The 17170-nt window shown below is 37.8% G+C and overlaps 1 protein-coding gene across 24 annotated transcripts in view; it reads left to right on the top strand.

Moving 5' to 3' along the window:
* FAM120B (family with sequence similarity 120 member B) overlaps positions 1-17170 on the top strand; it is a 90715-nt gene that overhangs the window by 36754 nt on the left and 36791 nt on the right. For 21 of the 24 annotated variants that reach the window (XR_015283398.1, XR_015283400.1, XR_015283397.1 and 18 more), the window contains 3 exons: positions 1423-1629; positions 5544-5652; positions 6912-7025. Coding sequence is in view for 3 of the 24 variants with exons in the window: in XM_023923663.2 (XP_023779431.2) it covers positions 1423-1629; positions 5544-5652; positions 6912-7025; positions 9960-10012 (483 nt within the window). In the remaining 21 variants the exon portion in view is untranslated. Of the gene's footprint in view, positions 1-1422; positions 1630-2014; positions 2141-5543; positions 5653-6911; positions 7026-9959; positions 11724-17170 lie in introns of those variants that run through there. The other 3 variants (XM_023923663.2, XM_086877846.1, XM_086877844.1) reach the window with 2 other exon arrangements.

Raw genomic sequence — 17170 nt, 5'->3', positions numbered from 1 at the left:
GCAGCCCAGGGAGATGCACCTCATATCTTCAAGTCAGGTTAACAGAACCCTCCTGCCCCTTGCCTGTGGTTAGGGGGAACCCCATCACAGAAGTCAGCTTCATCTGGGCAAATTATGCAACAGAATTCAGCTCACTGCATAAAAGTGCAGAAAACCTAACTCCTTTACCAGGGTCTGGCTGCATTCTCCAAATTATTTATTATTTTCATTTTTGGAAGAAGCTTTGTAGCTCTTTGTAGCAAAGGTTTCCTGATTTTGTTATGTGGACCTTAGGAAGGAAAAATTCTGATTTATTAGTGCTACATTTCACAGATTTTGCTGTTACCTGTAATTTTTTAAAGCATAAGGCATTGATGGTGTGTATCTGTACCTTTAAGTCTTTTGGAGATCTTTCAAGATGTAAGATGTAGTAATAATGGCCAACCCTTTCCATTGCATTTCAGACAAACAGTTCACAGCCCTCCAGGAGCTAGGGCTAAGACAATTTGAGTCACTTTTTGCCCATTCTGTTTGGCATTGTGTTGGATATTATTCAATTTCCGATACAATTTATACTGTAAGGGTATACCAGCTACCATAGATTACAGTATTGATGGCCACACTGTTGTGAATCTCTCCTGATCCTAACAGACTGCTTTGGTACAGACTTGAAAAGGCATTGCCCACTGAGGAGCTTTGTACTGTTTAAACGATACTTAAAATCAGAGTTTTCCCCATACTGGATTCAAGGTTTTATATTTTTCTGTCCTCTGCCACAACAGGATGTTAAATGTACCCATGGAGTTTATTTTGGCTGTGAGTTTTAATTGTCTTGTTGAGTTTCTCATTTTGCATTTTCTAAATGTTGTCACACAATTCAGTATTTCTTCTGGATACATCCAAGTTGAAGTGAAATAATTTGACTTTCAGATTACAGTCAAAGGAAATTCTAGAGTGTTTAAAATAAAAGCTTGCATACAATAAACTTGATTCTGTCAAATCCTGCAATTTAAATGATCTCTAAACTCTGTAACATATCCGGGGTAAGCAAACTCTGGAAGGTCAGTGGATCGCTGTACACATCAATTTGTACTCCCAGTTCATGTTTTGCATTCCACTAACAGAACTTTCTTTCCTGCAGAACTGCTAATGCTTGAAAAATACTACAAAACCATTTATTTTGTCTCTCCATGTACATTTTGATGTATTCGTCTTAAAAATTTGAATGGGATGCTGTGTTTATTAAACTTAACTTCTTTCACTTTATTGAATAAAACTAGATGCAGAGCCCCGAGACAAATTCTGCTGTGGAGCAGAGGGCCATCATTGTTACAACATCGGGACAGTTGATAATTTTCTCTGCTGTTTGCATGTCTATATGTGATGTTAAGATGGCACATATTTCCTGATTTGTGAGATCTGCTTTTGTGTGTGTGTTCACAGCTTGCACAAGTAGACTCCAGGGCTGTACATCTGGGCGCTGTCCTTATCCGTGGCCTTACGACTTTGCTCCTGGCTAACAGTGCCTGCGGCTTTCCGTTCAGGATGGATGATCTGATGCCTTGGGCAGTGTTTGATGGAAAACTTTTTCAAGAAAAATACCAGCAGTCACACCGAAGTTGCTCTGTGGAAGAACTTTTGGAAGGCAACGTGAGTAATCACTTCTTTTTAGTTCTGCATTCTTTGTAAAAATGTACCTGTCCATTTTGTTTGCTTTAATATTCATGTTTACACTGTTACCCTTTCTTTGTAGTTTTCTTCTCTTATTTCTTTCTCATTCTCTCCACAAAAAAAATATTTTTAAAAAAAGTATAAATACTGAGCTTATGAAGGAAGCTGTAACTTTACCTCTATTTTTGTATCCACTACTCAGAAAATAATACAAGGAAAATAGTTGTCAATTTCAAGAATGAAAATGCCCACAATAGTTTTCTAGTACTGAGATATTATTGAGATCTTTCTCCCATAACATTTTAAGCAACATATTAAGAACACCTTTAAAAAAATCAAATGTTTAAGATGGATATTTTTAAAGGTATTAAGGAATCTAAATTTTGAGATGAAGGTTTGGCGAATTCAAAGAGGAACTGGAAATCAGAAGAAGGTGCATTCTTTTAGAATAGATAAGTATGGGTATTTATTTTAGAATTTCACCAAGTACTTTCCTATTGCTCTAAGTACTTATTTAGTTCCCAGTCCCACTTGATCTTACAAATCTGGGGATTTATAAGATTTGCATGCTGTGTACCAAAAGACCAGTATGATTCCAAGCATGTCTGGGCAGGGAGGTACCAGGGTCCTGCTGAGCACTGTGCATTGCAAAAGGGCATCATATCCAGGCTCAAAGGCAGGGTCTGCTAGGCTCAGTGCAGGACTGTACTGATGCACTTGGTGAAGCCTCAAACCAGACCTGGCTTGTGCCCCACCAGCACAGGATATGTGGAGAGATGCTTGGCCAGACCTGTACCCATCTGGGAAGGTAGCTCTAAAGATCTTCAATTAATGTGCCTTTTTCAAATAATGTGTCTGAAAAGCCTGTACCATTTAATTACTTTTGAAAACTTACCTTTGAAATGCTTTTATGTGCTACTGAATGTATCACTTCAGGTTAAAGTAATTACAGAGAAAAAAGGTTTCAGTTTTGATTTATTTTGATCTCATGCATTCAATGCCAGTTTTTTTTTTGCATGACTGGTTTTCTTTTGTGATTTTGTGTCCAGCTGCATACCATGCTGGTCTAGAGTGAGGAGTGCAGCTCTTGTGGGTGGGTGGAATGAACATGTTTTTATCATGAAGGAGGAGAATAATCCTTTCCACATGTGTTCAATCATATGATTAGGACCATAACCTCTATCCAAATCCTGTGGTTCCTATTAATTGGTCTGTTGATTTCAGTAGATTTTGGACTGGGCAAATGGTTCATCCAGGAATTTCATGCAGGACTTTTGCAAAACAATAGAGGGTTTAAAGAATAAATGGGAAAATATAAAAGTATCCAGATCTGTCTGAAATTGATACTTATTTTCCATTTGGGTAGAATTCAGTTTAGTGGATAACTTTGATAATACATATTTAAATCTGTAAAACTTTTATATTAATTGATACAGGTGTTTTTAAATGTGTTATGTAGTATGTTTTAGCTAACATTTTAAAATCTTGTGTTAGCATTGGAGTTCTAATTTACTCTGTTTTATAACGAAGATGAAGAAAAATCTTACTTTCCTAGAACAGAGTTAGAAATATGGTTGGTCAACTGAAATATCTAGGTTAAGGGTTTTTTAAAAGCCTGATGCTCTGTTTTAAACAAACCCCAGATAAACTATTCCATTGTGAGGAAAAATACTCCAGCTATGTGAACTTTTAGAGTACTTTAAATATCTTTTTCTTTTTTAGGTACAATTTTATGGTACATATATGGCAGAGATATGTACCCAGACTTATAAAATAGCTTTTCAGCTTATCAGTTTGAGGCAAGAATCTGTTTGGGGGAGAATTGCCAAGACATGCCAATTTAGCTGGGAACACTGGCAAGGCAACAAGTATATGTGATTTGTTTCTCCTATTATTATAAGTTCAGCTTTAATAAATAAAAATGGTACTTCGTTCCTGGCAGAGCTTAATGCACTGCTGGAAGGCAAGATCTTTCAGCACTTGTTTGTTAACAATCTAACCTTGAACACCATAAATCTAATCTGGTGATAGTGACAGTATTGTATTCAGAAAAAAAAAAAAAAAGTTATTCTACATGGGATGTTTTATTATGGAAAAGAAAAATAATAGGGAGAAGTTATTCCTTTGGTTGTTCAGTGCTTGTCTCCTAACTCCTAGGGTCCCTTCTCTATTTTCTGGACAGTTGCATTACTTCAGGGACTTGAGGCAATCTCAGAATCAGTGTTGTTTTGGATACGATGGGCTAAAATACAGTTAATAGGTTTCTGACAGTTACAGTGGAAATACAAACCTGGGTAAAAATTTACATGTATATCAAAAATTTTGAACATTTTAATATTTGCTTCCTACAGGTTCTTATACCAAAAGGAGAATATGTGTACAGTAAATACAGTTGATATTTTTATGGGCAAGTTTTTGTGTAGCTCAGCTCTTTGTAGCCTAACAGCTGTTAAAGATAAAAAAATTGACAGCTTCTGATAAGAATAAAAATAGACCCATCTTGTTTTTTAAAAAAAATTATGCTAAGCTCATATTATGCTAGTTCTGTTTTTCAAAACTGTAATCATATTAGTTTGTTTGTCCACACAGAAAATTGCCTATAATAGTCTCATAAAGAAGTGAGGCAATGATATTATCACTTTATTAGCCTTTTTACTGTGCTTCTCACTAATGAGTATGTTCATGATCAGTTTTGGTTTTTTTTAATTAAAACCAAATTACATGATGGGGTCGACATAAATGATATGTTTTGTTTTTTTCTGATCTTGCTTTCCATCCAACCTCCATACATTTTCCCAAGAATAAAATGGAAGGTATTTCTCAGTAGAGGGTGTTCTTCACAGGCTGGACCCAGTTTGTGTGGTAAAACAAAATTTAAAAGAATCTGTGGGTTTTAGTTAAGGCTCTGTAAAAACTAAACTAAAAACTAAAGAGTTTTGTTAACTCAAAAAATGTATTATGCAAGTTCTCAGCAGCGTTCAGGGAGTCAGACTACCTCTAATTTAAGAAACCTCTCTAGTTACTGCAGTCTTGCTACCTATTAGATTTTTTAGCTTATCCTTTCATCTTCTTCTCTCCTTCCTGCTCCTAAAAAAGGAAATGTCATCCTGTAAAATCAGTTCAATTTTATGGAAATCACAAATTATGTTATTGTTCTAAAATCTCTCTTTTCCTAATTCTCTTCATTGTGTAGTAAATCCCACATGCCCAGTACCAATCAGGAAAAAAAAGAAGTACATTCTAAGATCAGCCACTTTTTCAAAGCTCACAGACATCAGAGAAAGTTAAGGATGTATCACATCTCTAATTTTGCATCCTTAACTAGCTTCAGCTTATCCTTTTGACACTAGAATTTTTCATCAGATCACAAGGTCAACACTTGAATTTAATTCCCTCATTTCTTTTTAGACTTAGTTATGTTTTATTAGTCAGGACTTGGGGCAGATGTTGGGTTAAGTTTTGTTTCTAATGTATGAGATTAAGAGACTGATTTTAACTGGTGTATTTTCCATGAGTTCATCAGTCCTTTTCTGGACTCTTTAACCATTTCTGCCTGAGGTACTGCTGATGAAGTCTAGTTAAGTATATCTACAGGTGCAGGGTCATAGAATAGGACAGCAAGGGAGTTACAGATGTGAGCAGAGAAGGGAAAAAATACTTTACTGAGAAAGAGGAAATAATTTCTTCTGCACCCCTACTCATCCCTCCAAGTATCCACATTTATTACTAAGTGTTCAAACTTCGTTTCCTGTAAAAGTGTGAACCAAATCTACCACCTTCATGCATGCACAAGTGTGCCTCAGTCAAGTCTTATTGTTGTTATGTGTTTAATTTGTGCTGCACCTGAAGAAAGAGGAGCAGAAGTCATTGATTTTTAACTGTGTTTTCTGCAGGAGTCTTTGTACACACCCTTCCAGAATCTGAAATCTCTCATTTGCAAGGTTTGCAAGACAAAGAACAGAACGATACAGAGCAGACCAAGAGGGAATGGATTTAACACAGGTTGGCATTGTGTGAATTTTCTCAATAAAATTAATATATTGATGAGCTAAATTATCCTTCAACAGCAGCAGCAATTACATAGGCAGTCCATCAAGCTAAATAAATTCTCTTTCTCCGAGAAGCAATGAATTGATCTAAGAAAATACTTCCCTTTTTAGCAATTTATGTGAATGTGATCACCCAAGTTTACATAGAATATGTATCTTCTATCTAGGCACATAGTCAGTGAGATATATGCAATAGGTGTCATTCACTGAGAGAAACATCACTATTTATTCGGTGCCTAAATATATTTTTATAGGAGAAATTTAATGACAGCTTTTTCTTTCATTCCCATGGGGGAGCTATTTAGCATTGGTAGTTGAAGGTCTGAGTGAGGCATTGAAGGTGAAGTACTTATTGGATTTGCTGACATATTTCAATATAGAAGAGAGCTTTTGGGCAATTTGAAGAACTGTGGTTTTTTGTTTAAGATCTTGCTCTTTTCTCCAAATTTATGGATCAGTTTGCTAAAGAACTCAGTTTGCAAATTTGTTTTCCCTACCTGATCTGCCTAACTTTTGGGAAAAAAAGAAACATCTAAAAGGTTTTTAACATCAGTCACAGATCAGCCTGAATGTTGAGGCTTTGAGACTTTGAAGTAATTTACACCGAATCTCAGTGTTTATGCTCATATTATATCTACTACTTGCTTAATACCCAATCAGTTATAATGTCTGTGAGGATAAAAATTACCCCTTCAGAATTTCTTGAGCAGATGACAAGACAGAATGGTTTTCTGCTAGTCCAGTACTTTGCATTATGTGGCATCAAGATTTCTGATTTGGCTCTACAACAAGCTCATGCTGGACACTCAAAATTGAGGATATCTGTTGGTGATTTATAATACCAGACCTTGGTAGCATCTGCTTTTCCTTGAGAGCTATATTTAACTATTTTAATCATGATTTGTGATTCCAATTTGGAGAGAGATTTCTGTTTGTTTTAATGACTGCAGTCTCCAAATCTGTGTCGTAAAATTTTGATCTGGTTTCTAAATACGCTTGTTAACAGCTTGTAATCATGATGTGCATAGATGGAAATGAGGACAAGAACCATACTTGTTAGGCTGACTTTAGTTTGGAAAGACCGTAATTGTGCATGAGTATTTTGGCACAAAACTAAGAAATATTCTTTCCTGAAAAAGAATACACTGTCTCTCTTTTTCTTCATTTAATCTTACATACTGTCAGAATTGCTTAGTAAATACTGTTTTCCAGGAAGAGAACAAAGAGATTTTAATCCCAGGCTCCAACAGCCACACAGAAGTCATTTTGTTTCTCCATATCATAACCAGATGAGGGGGTTCACACAGAGACATCTGCAATCCCAAGGTAAAAAATGGGCACACGTTTGTGGGTTTGGAATTGCTCCTATCATCAGTATAACAGCTCTGTGTCTACCTGCAGTTCATGTTTATGTGTGCAGTTACTCTACAGCAGTCAGCAACAAAATTTGCGTCGGTTACACAGTTGTGTATTGCCATTTGCAAAAACTAACTCTGCAGGGTGAGGTGGAGTGTAGCACTGTAATCTGCAGTCATCTTCTACTCAAAGTGTTCTGGGAAATAAGCTTTCATGTGGTATTTGTAATTTTCATGCTTGGTCTCAGCTGAGCTGTGTTTAAAATTGTAATAGTTCTAAAACAAATTGGCACAGCTGCACAGAAATGTGTCTGAAGTCTTTAGCTGCAGATCTTCGTTCATACTTCAACAAAACACTCAAGCATATGAATAAAGTCAAGCACATTCTTAAGTGGTTTTCTAGATCAGGGTCTCTGCTTCCAGGTCACTGCCTAAGTGATACCAATGCAAGTTCTGTCTTGCCTTGGCATTAATCTTAAGTCATTCACCAGTCTCACTTCTTGAACAGAACAGACATTTCAGTGAAAGCCGCTGTGGATAACACTGTTGAGCTGACTTAATTCAGTTCTACTTCCTCGTTACTGTGAGTTGAAGCTCATGCACGTAGATTAAAGAAAATAAGCAAAAGGAAGAGAGGTACCTAAGAAACATCAATTATTTTATTAAGTCTACAGAGCCTGAATTTCTTTCATGTTTCCAGGTGAGGTTTTCAAATAAGATCGCTGATGTGATTAGGAAATATAAATAATAAATAGATACAGTGAAGTCTTTAATGTGTTTCAGCTGCCACTGTTGAATGCTTCAGAGTAAGATAATATCATTTGATTTACAAGTAAAATTCTTTGACCCTCTATGTAAAATATAAAACTAAATTATAGAGTATGTATGCTGACCATAGGCAGGACCCAAACTGGTCACTGTTACCAGTTCTTGACCATCTGAAGAAATGACCTGATATTCAGGGATCACATAATCTCTGACAGGCTCCAGAGGTCCTATGGCTAGGTGTATTTCACAACGTATGTTCCACAGTAACTGTGCTGCTGTGTTATAAATGTCTTTCAGTAGCATTATTTAAACATCTTGGCTTCTTCTACACTAGCCCTATTTCTTCCCCTCAGGATACTCTTAAAACGTGATCCCACAACTGCAGTTATATCACCTGTGTTATAAGTAAGACAGGTTTACTGGAAAAATAAATCTGTCCTTATGAAAGGGCCCTGCAATGTTTTAGAGCTCCTTTTAAAGTGATCTGCCAACATGACTCATTTTGACAAAATCCTATTCCTAAGTTTGCTAATATTAGCACAGGTATTTGGGTTACTTCTCTGTGTATCTGTTGTCTCTGCTGTATGTGTGTCTCACCAAAGAGAGAGAAAAAAAAGGAACAAAAAAGTAGCTTTTTTATGTTTGTGGTAGCTTATGTAATAAAACTCCTTAGTAATATTACTGATATCTGTCTATCCCATCCTCTGTGTACCTTTTCATGGTACACTGTTATGGCTCCTGCTATTGCTTATAATATATAAATCATTGCATTAAATGCAGTGAAAAATAATGGAACAGTAATCATGGGACCCATATCTTCTGTGTCAGGAGTGTACATAATGATTAGGCAGCCTTTGCTCTCTCTTATCAGTTAATGTTTAAGAATTCTGTGACAATGTCTCAGCTTCACCAGTGGAGGAATGAGTGCCTCCACCAAGAAAGCATCACCCCAAGAAGCAGTGGTATTTCTCTGAGAGGATGGCTTGAATCCCCTCAGGCAGAACAAGAACGGGACTCAGACATCCTTCATTATATGGTCAATAATAATAACCACCCAGATGCTGTAATAAGAAGGTCATCCTCTAGCTGTATTTTGAGAACAGGGAATTCAGCTGTGGCTTTTTTTGTGTTTTGGGAGGGTTGGGGGGCTTTTTGTTTGCTTTTATTCATTAACTTCTCTCCATGAATTTCTTGGCTGTGTGTTACAAATGGATAAAAGTATATCCATGTTACTCAGAGCAGGACATCTAAGCCTCAGGAAGATAGATTTTCCCTTAATATTTCTTATTTGATAATTTATGGATTTTAGGTTTGTGGCTGCAACACCACACCATAGCCCATATACCCTATTGATAGACAAACTTCATTAATTAGAAGTTAAGACCACTAATACATTGTTTTACATCACAATGTAAGCACATTCTATAAGAACCGAAAAATAAACTGAGCATGAAGAACTATGGAAAACACTGTTAATTATCTGTTTCTTCACAGAATGTAATTACATCAAAAGGGTATATTCACTTCAGTCTTAGTGCACTGTAAAACACATAACTGCTGACAATACAAGCAGCCTCTCATTTGCAAGATACTTAGTCAGGTCTTCCACACTGGTGTTGCTTTCAAGCGTATTTCTGATTAATAGGATTTTGGTAGAAATGTAATGCTGATGGGGACCTGGTAGAACTTTAGTGCTGAGAAAAGATTTCACTTACATTGTGAGTGCTCCTTTGCTAATAGGACTCTCTAACTAAAGCAGTGTTGTGCATAGACACACTTAAACCAGAATGAAAATATTTGTAAATATAGTTTATGTCTGGTTCTAAACAGTATATTATCCTTACCTGCATTCATACAGTTAGATCTACCAGCCACAGATGAGATTCACTATCCCAACCCATTAATATGACTGGGTTTGAAAGTTACAGTCACCCAAGAGTTTTAAGAAGAGCCACCATGTACTTTATCCTCCAGGATCTCAGAATACTAGCCATTGTTACACAACTACTGGACGGGGACACTTTTTTTTTTAAGATATGTATAAATGTAACTTTTCTTGCAGGCTATCTTAATAAGCCCTTGTTTTCCTGCTTTAATATTCCTTGAATGTATTTAATTCCTCTCTTACTCTCTCCAGGTAGAGAATCAGGACATCCACACCGGAGGAGATATCCCCTTCCTCCTCAGTAAATAATTAATTTCTACAAGTGGCAAACTGAGATGGTGGAAGAGTTGCCACTGGGATGATTTTTGTTTATGAGAGCCTGTTTTTAAGAATTTTTTAGAGTAACTGAACGGTGTGACTGTGGAGGAAATCACACAAGGCTGTTCAGCTTGTTAATTACTTATCATGTTAGGTCTAAGCTTCTCACGAGACCAGAATCACAAAAACTTAAATTACAGGTACCTGAGGGACAGTAGCATCCCAGTATAGATATGTTGTTTTGTCAATTTGGCAAAGGAAAGTCTGAATTGTTTTTTATAACATTGTGATATATTCCTGAGTGTAAATTTAAGACTTAAACTATAATTTTTGCATATTTTTGTAATAGTTGTTTATATTACAATACTTTCCTGACCATGAATAATGTGTCATGTCTATGCTGTATTGTGGTTTATGTCTTGATTGTGGATTATATCTGTATCTTAAGGGTTACATCATTACTGAAACCCTGAGAAGTTTGAAACCTGACATCACTGATGTAAGCATTATCTGCCAGTGAAACAATGTGACCTTCTTGTAAAATGTCACACTTTTTTTACAAAGGAATAAAATTGCTTTTACATTTGATACTTTTAGTTAAGCAAATTTATACTTTCAGTTAAGCAACTTCTTCTAAGACTCTATCATGATGTACTTCTATAATGAATAATACATATGAGAACTCAATATTTCTTTTCTGACCAGAAGTCTAATTAAACACCTTCAAAGTTATTTCTTAAAAATTGGTGTGTTTCACTTTGGGATTCAGTTTCAGTAATATATGTATTTGTTTATTTCTAAAATCAAGAGGGTGTCAAGAGGTTCTTCTCAGTGGTATCAAGCAATAGGATAAGAGGCAGTGGATAGAAACTGATGCACAGGAAGTTCCACTTGGATATGAGGGAGAACTTCTTCACTGTACAGGTGACTGAGCCCTGGAAGAGATTGTCCTGAGAGGTTGTGGAGTCTCCCTTGCTGGAAATGTTCAAGAACCACCTGGCCTCAATCCTGTGCCAGGTGCTCTGGGATAACCATGGCTGAACAGGGAGGTGGGACCAGGTGACCCTCTGTGGTCCCTTCCAGCCTGTCCCATTCTATGATTCCGTGATTATTCAGTTAATGTTGTTTCTTTGGCCTTGTGCAGGTAACTCCTTTGAGTTGACTGTGAGTGGAACTTCATTCCTGTTTAGTATCCATGTTATGTCAAAGTGAATAGCATTGTCAGACATCCATAACTCCATACTCAATTTCCCCCCATGTATTTTTCTGGTTGTAACCCAATAAACATATTTTTCATACTCTGTATATAGCAACAATCCAGCTAAATAAATAAGCAATAAGGATTTCTGGTTTTATTCAACATTTGAGCAGACAGCATTTCACACAACACGGTGTCTTGATTTGCATTTCAGGAAATGCAGTGTCATCACAGGGGTATTCCTGCTTCCTTTTTCGATTTGCCATTGACTGTAATTGTACTGTCATTTTTTTACTATTGTTTTTATCCCTCCCCTCCAAACCTTTTGAAATAATGTGGTCTGAATTTTATGGAAACTTCTCTGGTTTCAGGGATCTCATGATGTATAATAGCGTATTTTAAAAGAATGTGATTGTGTGCCAGAATTTGTTCTAATTCCCTCTTCAGGCTTTGATATGAAAAAAGATGTCTGTTGTCCTCAATAAACAAAGTTAAATACAGTTAGAGTGGGAGTTTTGCTGTGCTAGCTGTGGTATGAATTGTTGGTAATAATTACCCTGCCTACTGAAGAATTGATAGCGTCTCTGTGAGGTTGTTTTTCTTCCTAATGCTAGACCATAAGCAGAAGCTGCTTATTATTATTTCCAAGCCAAAAGATTTTTTTCCCACCAGGAATAGTAGAGGGTAAGCAGAAGCATGAAGTTGAAACACAGAGGTGCTGATTTCCTGTCTCACTGAACTTTGAATTGTTCATAATACTTCAAAGCTTATGGACTCTAGAGAGAAATCATATCAGAGAACTTGACCATAAAGGTTCCAGTTTAACAGGGTTTCCTTCATATGTGGACTGCAGGGTTGTTTTGAATGGTTACAGAAGAGAGGAAAAACAGACATGCAGATTTGAAGTGAAGGAATGTATGTTTGTGAAGAAAATCATTCTTATTCAGCTGAACTGCTTAGTGTTCTCTAGCCTGTGCAACTGCTGTCTCCCATATCCCTAAAAACTACAAATATACAGCACCAAGCCTGACAGAGTTCAAGAGCATTTGGACAATGCTCTCAGGGGCCTGATGTGACTCTTGGGAGTGATGCTGGGTAGGAGTTGGACTCAATGATCCAACTGGGAATATTCTGTGATTCTGTGAAATAGGGAAATAGGCATTTCTTTGGGGCAAAGAACTATTCTGAGTGCAGAATTTTGGTCACACGGTGTTGTATTCTGTACTGGGTGTTTGTGCTTGATATCAAAATTGTATCTTGCATCACCAAAAGACTCTCCTCAGTGATGATATTTGTGCTTACTGTTTACCATTCCTTTGGAGATGAAGGAATTGATTTGGTGATCAGATACAAGCACAAACCTGAAAGTTACACTGTCTGGGAAGCAAGGACAAGACAGAATGCAAAGGATGGGTGCACACAATCCATCAATTTAGTATCTTGCGGCTTTTGTCTTTGCATTGGTTCTGATTTTCCTGGTTACACATTAGATCACTTATAAAATGACCTTTTATTAGTAATGGTCACATAGATAAATGGGGATATATTAATTGTTAATATAGCTAATCTAGGCATGATTTTTGTATATTAATACATTGATATTGCAAATGTATTAAGCTTCTCTTATTCATGCCAAAAGACACAAGAAATATTAGAGACAGAAATCAATCCTGAATATAAGCTCTCTGAAAATGCTTGATAAGTGCAGGCTTTTTAATAGAAAATAGTGCCCCCATCTCAAAAATTCAGTAGCCAAGTCTGCAGCTGGCTTTTGGACTCATATTAAAGAACAAAACTGTACTGTAAGAGCTGTTCTGATATCAGATGTGTTTCCTAAATATCCTTTAGATAGCTTCAAAATTCATTATTCAGTGAAAGCAATCGTAGTTTTTAGAAAAGGGATGAGAAACTTACATGGTATTTATGGCATTCGGAAAATTCAGGTCAAGGTAACCATTCAGGAGCTACCTCCATCACATTTAGCTTTGTTTTAGGCAAGAGGTTGGTTGTTAATAGCAGAAGATCAGCAGGCTCTGTATTTCCTGCCTGATGATACTTTAATTTTCACTTGTGATCATGATGCAGCTCATCTAAAAGGGATGTAAGTATATAATGTGCTGCCTTTTGATAATCATCTTTGTCCCCTACTTTAGTTACTCAATCAGGTCCTCCAGTCCTTCTGATCTACATTGTGTTGGAGGGTTTTCAATTCCAGTGAAGTTTATGAAAGTCTGAGGCAAGGTGCTGGTGACAAAGCTGACCCTCTTGTTACATAATACACATATGAATGATCACCACATTTAAATGGGTTGATAAGGCTGCCCCTCAAATCTTCACCATCTTTGTGCAACTTGCAACACTCCTCTCTTTAACAAAGCCTTCATTTTGTAGGTGTGATTTAATTTCTACTTCACCTTCCCTATGCAGAGGGGGGATTTCACAAAGGAGCAAATAGGAGAGTTTCAAACAAATCCACTACGAAATTGCATCTCCAAACAAAAGAGGGAGAGCAGCTATACAGTTGGTGTACAGTAGCACAGAGAATTTAGAAGCTGGCCAGTGCATCTGACCAAAACTTCTAGGTTTTAAAAATGAATCAAAAACCCTATCAGAGCATTCACTGATTTGGAATACACTCAATGCAGATTTGTTTGTGGTTTTTGTTGACTATCTGCATATCTAGGCTCATCTTGTAACTGTGTGACACCAGTGCAAGTCTAGGCATTGACTGTGGTTTATGCTTTAAATAAAAATTAGATTTTAATGATTTCCTAAAGTTTTTGAACAAAATAAATGCTAACCTACAAATTCAGCCTCCTTTTACTTTGAGGAAGGAATTCTTTTACTTCTTTGCGTTGCTGATTACTATATTAGTTCTTGGCAACAAGTAGCGCTGTAAGAAACTTTTGCTTCAAGCAAGTTAAAAAATAGCATCAAAGAAAAAATATTAAGTGCTAACAGGAGCCAGTTTGCATGTCTTAACACTTCCTTGTCGGGAGCAGGAAAGAAATCCCAATTTTGTCACTCTGCATTTGTTTACACTAATGTGTTATTGCTTAATCACTTCACCATCCCTCTCCCTCATGAACACCCCCATCTGCCTGTAGAAAGAGTCCAGCTTAAAAAGGCTGTTTATGATGTTAGAAGTTTGGAAGGAATGGGGGAGAGGAGAGGGCAAAAAGCAAAAAGAGAAATAAAGGTTTACTTCTGTCCCTATGATCTAGGAGTGCAGTGTTTTCAGGGGGTCGTTAAATGCGCTGTGCAATGCTCACTGGGAGTTACAGCTGGTGCCAGCTCGAGCATTAAGAATTTGAGAGGATGAGTGTCCAGCCTGCTGGAGGATGAGATGCCTCCCCGTGTGCTGGATATGATCTGTCCTTCGGGGGGAAACAGTTTCAGTCACAAAACAGTTGTGCTTTTAGGTATGTGAGGATAGCCTGTGTGAAGTTTTCTGTAGCATTTTTCTCCCATAGAAAAAGTTTTCTTGGTCTTTCTTTGACTTCAGTAAAATCCCTGAAGGGCCAGAGGGAGGGCCTTTTTTTTTTTTCCTGAATTCTGTTGGTTTTAAGTTGGGACTACCAGAACAGAAGTTTAAAAGTAATTTTACAGAAGAAAATTAAGCATATACGAGGCCAGGGTTGCTTGAAATACTAAAAATTAAAGGCTATGCTTTGTCTTAGACAGCTTGTGCAACTTGCTTCATATGAGCTGCGTCCTTTTAGATGTGTTAGGCTGACAGTGCTGGGAAATTAGCCCAGGCCTTCTGACTTCTGGTAGTTTCCCTGACTGCTGGACTACAAACTGGCATGACAGATTGCATCCAGCACAGTAGGCTGCAGAAAGTAGTTAATGGAAAATAGACTGCTTTGATGTTCACTTCTGGTGGGCCGATCCTCTGGTTTAAAGGCTAAACATCTATTGTCCCCAGTAGGAGTTTTCTTTATGAAAAAACTTTCAGAAAATCTGTAATTTCCATTTTGTTTTCTGAGACTGTGGTTTGCTCTGTTTCTACATTCAGTAGCCAGCGAATATTTTCAAGAGTGATTTGTAATTTTTGCGTCTCTAACTTCAGAGGCCGCAGACATGGCCTTATTTCTCAGAAATAAGCTAAGCATCTGTCCTCTTCTGCAAAAGCAGATGTCTCTAAAGTATTTCCATCAGAGCACCAGAAATGAAGGCACCTAAACACATTGCCTACTTTGCTGCAAAATGGGGTTAAGCACAGAAGAGATGCACCTTAGAAAACAGCCTCGGCTAGAATTAAAATGGGGGGGAGGGTGAGGAGAGTGAGAGCAAATACAGTAACAGCCTATGATTAGAAATCTTAACAATGACAGTGAGTTCTGTTTAATTCCTAACTGCTTAAAAGCAGGCCTGGGGAAATGCTCTGCTTAGAAATGTCATGGAAAGTGCAGCTGGTCCATAGGCTTTATCTTGAAAAGCAAAGGATCTTTCCCATTTTGCAGTAACACTGCCATTTACTGGGCCATACCACTAGCAATTTGCAACAATGGGAGGGGAAAAAAGCTGCCATTTGACCTAGAATGCAATTTTCAACTAATTAATAAAGTGACCATTAGTGCCCGAGGGGATAATAACAGGAATAAGAACAAATTACTGTGGGGTGCAAAGGAGGCTTGCGCATTGTATTGCAAATTTCTTATGGCACTATTCTTTTTTTTTTTCCCCCCTCACTAATACTTTTAAAGTGCCCCCACTCAACACTTGCTCCTTGTAGGACCCTTGCAAACCACATAAGAATTAGCCCTTCAAAGATGAATCAGGATCTAATTGTTGTTAACAAAGTGCCACCTGGAGAGAAATGTTACAATATACCTTCATTACAAAGCATTCAATCTCTCTCACGCTCACAAGTCCTGGCTACAGTACAGACAAAAAGAAGCAGTTGCTAGCATTAAGATCAGGCACCTGCAATTGCCTGTAAGACACTGCCAGTCCCTGCACAAATATGCTCCTAACATTGCCTGAGCCTGGTTAGAGCTGCTCTGTTTATGCTGCTTCAGAGCAAGTTTTGCTGGGATCTCTCTCTTTGCAGCTCTCTAACCTGTCACTGGAGCCCTCATGTTGGTGGGGACGTCAGGAGAAGGAGCTGCACCATTTGCCCTGCTGTTTCAGGACATGCTCTAGGATATGCCCTCAGTAAAGACCCTTCCATACTTTATGGCCCCTGCTCTCAGTGCCCCCAAGGCAAAGGTTCAGGAAGCCTCCAGTGAATTGACAATGCCCTGGTTTCATTTCACTGCCCGAATGAGATTTTACTTGAGGGTGTAGCACACCCATTACAGGTGGACCTGTACAAACCACTGCCTGTGGTCGCACTTTGCAGCTTCCGTGGTTACAACTGAGGACAAGACCCACCAGTGTCTGTCACTTAACGCTTGGACACATTTGTGGCTGCTTTGTTGTGAACTTGAAGTCGAATGATATTACTGTTTTCTGTCCTGAAAATTTCCAGTGCACTGTTTTATAGCAAATTGGAAACTACTGTCCACAGGCTTGCCTTGCTCATGCCTTGTTTACAAAGTCAGGGAGTCGGCTTGACTGAGAGCTAACCTCCTTGAGAAACTAACAACAACTCTGGTTTTTGACCAGGAAATCTGTCTGTTGTGGCCAGCACAAAGGAGGGACAAGCACAGGTAGATGGAAGCAGGTGAGGGAACACAGGACCTTCCCTTCCCTTAAGGAGAAGGACTTGCTCCACATTAAGGTGAAACCAGTCTCTCTTCCCAAAAGCATTTTGTAAAACTCATTTGGTTTTGGGGTTTTTTTAAAGCAGTGGGAGATACAGAATCATAGAACAACTCAGGGGGCCTTGTAAAATCACCTGACCCAAACTTGCATGGGAGAAGGAGCCCAGGTGAGATTATTTAGCACCCTATATGATCATATCTTGAAAACCTCCAGTGATGAGGACCATACCACATCC

This window comes from Cyanistes caeruleus, chromosome 2 (genome assembly GCF_971803275.1).
Source record: "Cyanistes caeruleus chromosome 2, bCyaCae1.hap1.1, whole genome shotgun sequence".
NCBI classification, from domain to species: domain Eukaryota; kingdom Metazoa; phylum Chordata; class Aves; order Passeriformes; family Paridae; genus Cyanistes; species Cyanistes caeruleus.
This window is presented reverse-complemented; position numbering and strand designations above follow the sequence as displayed.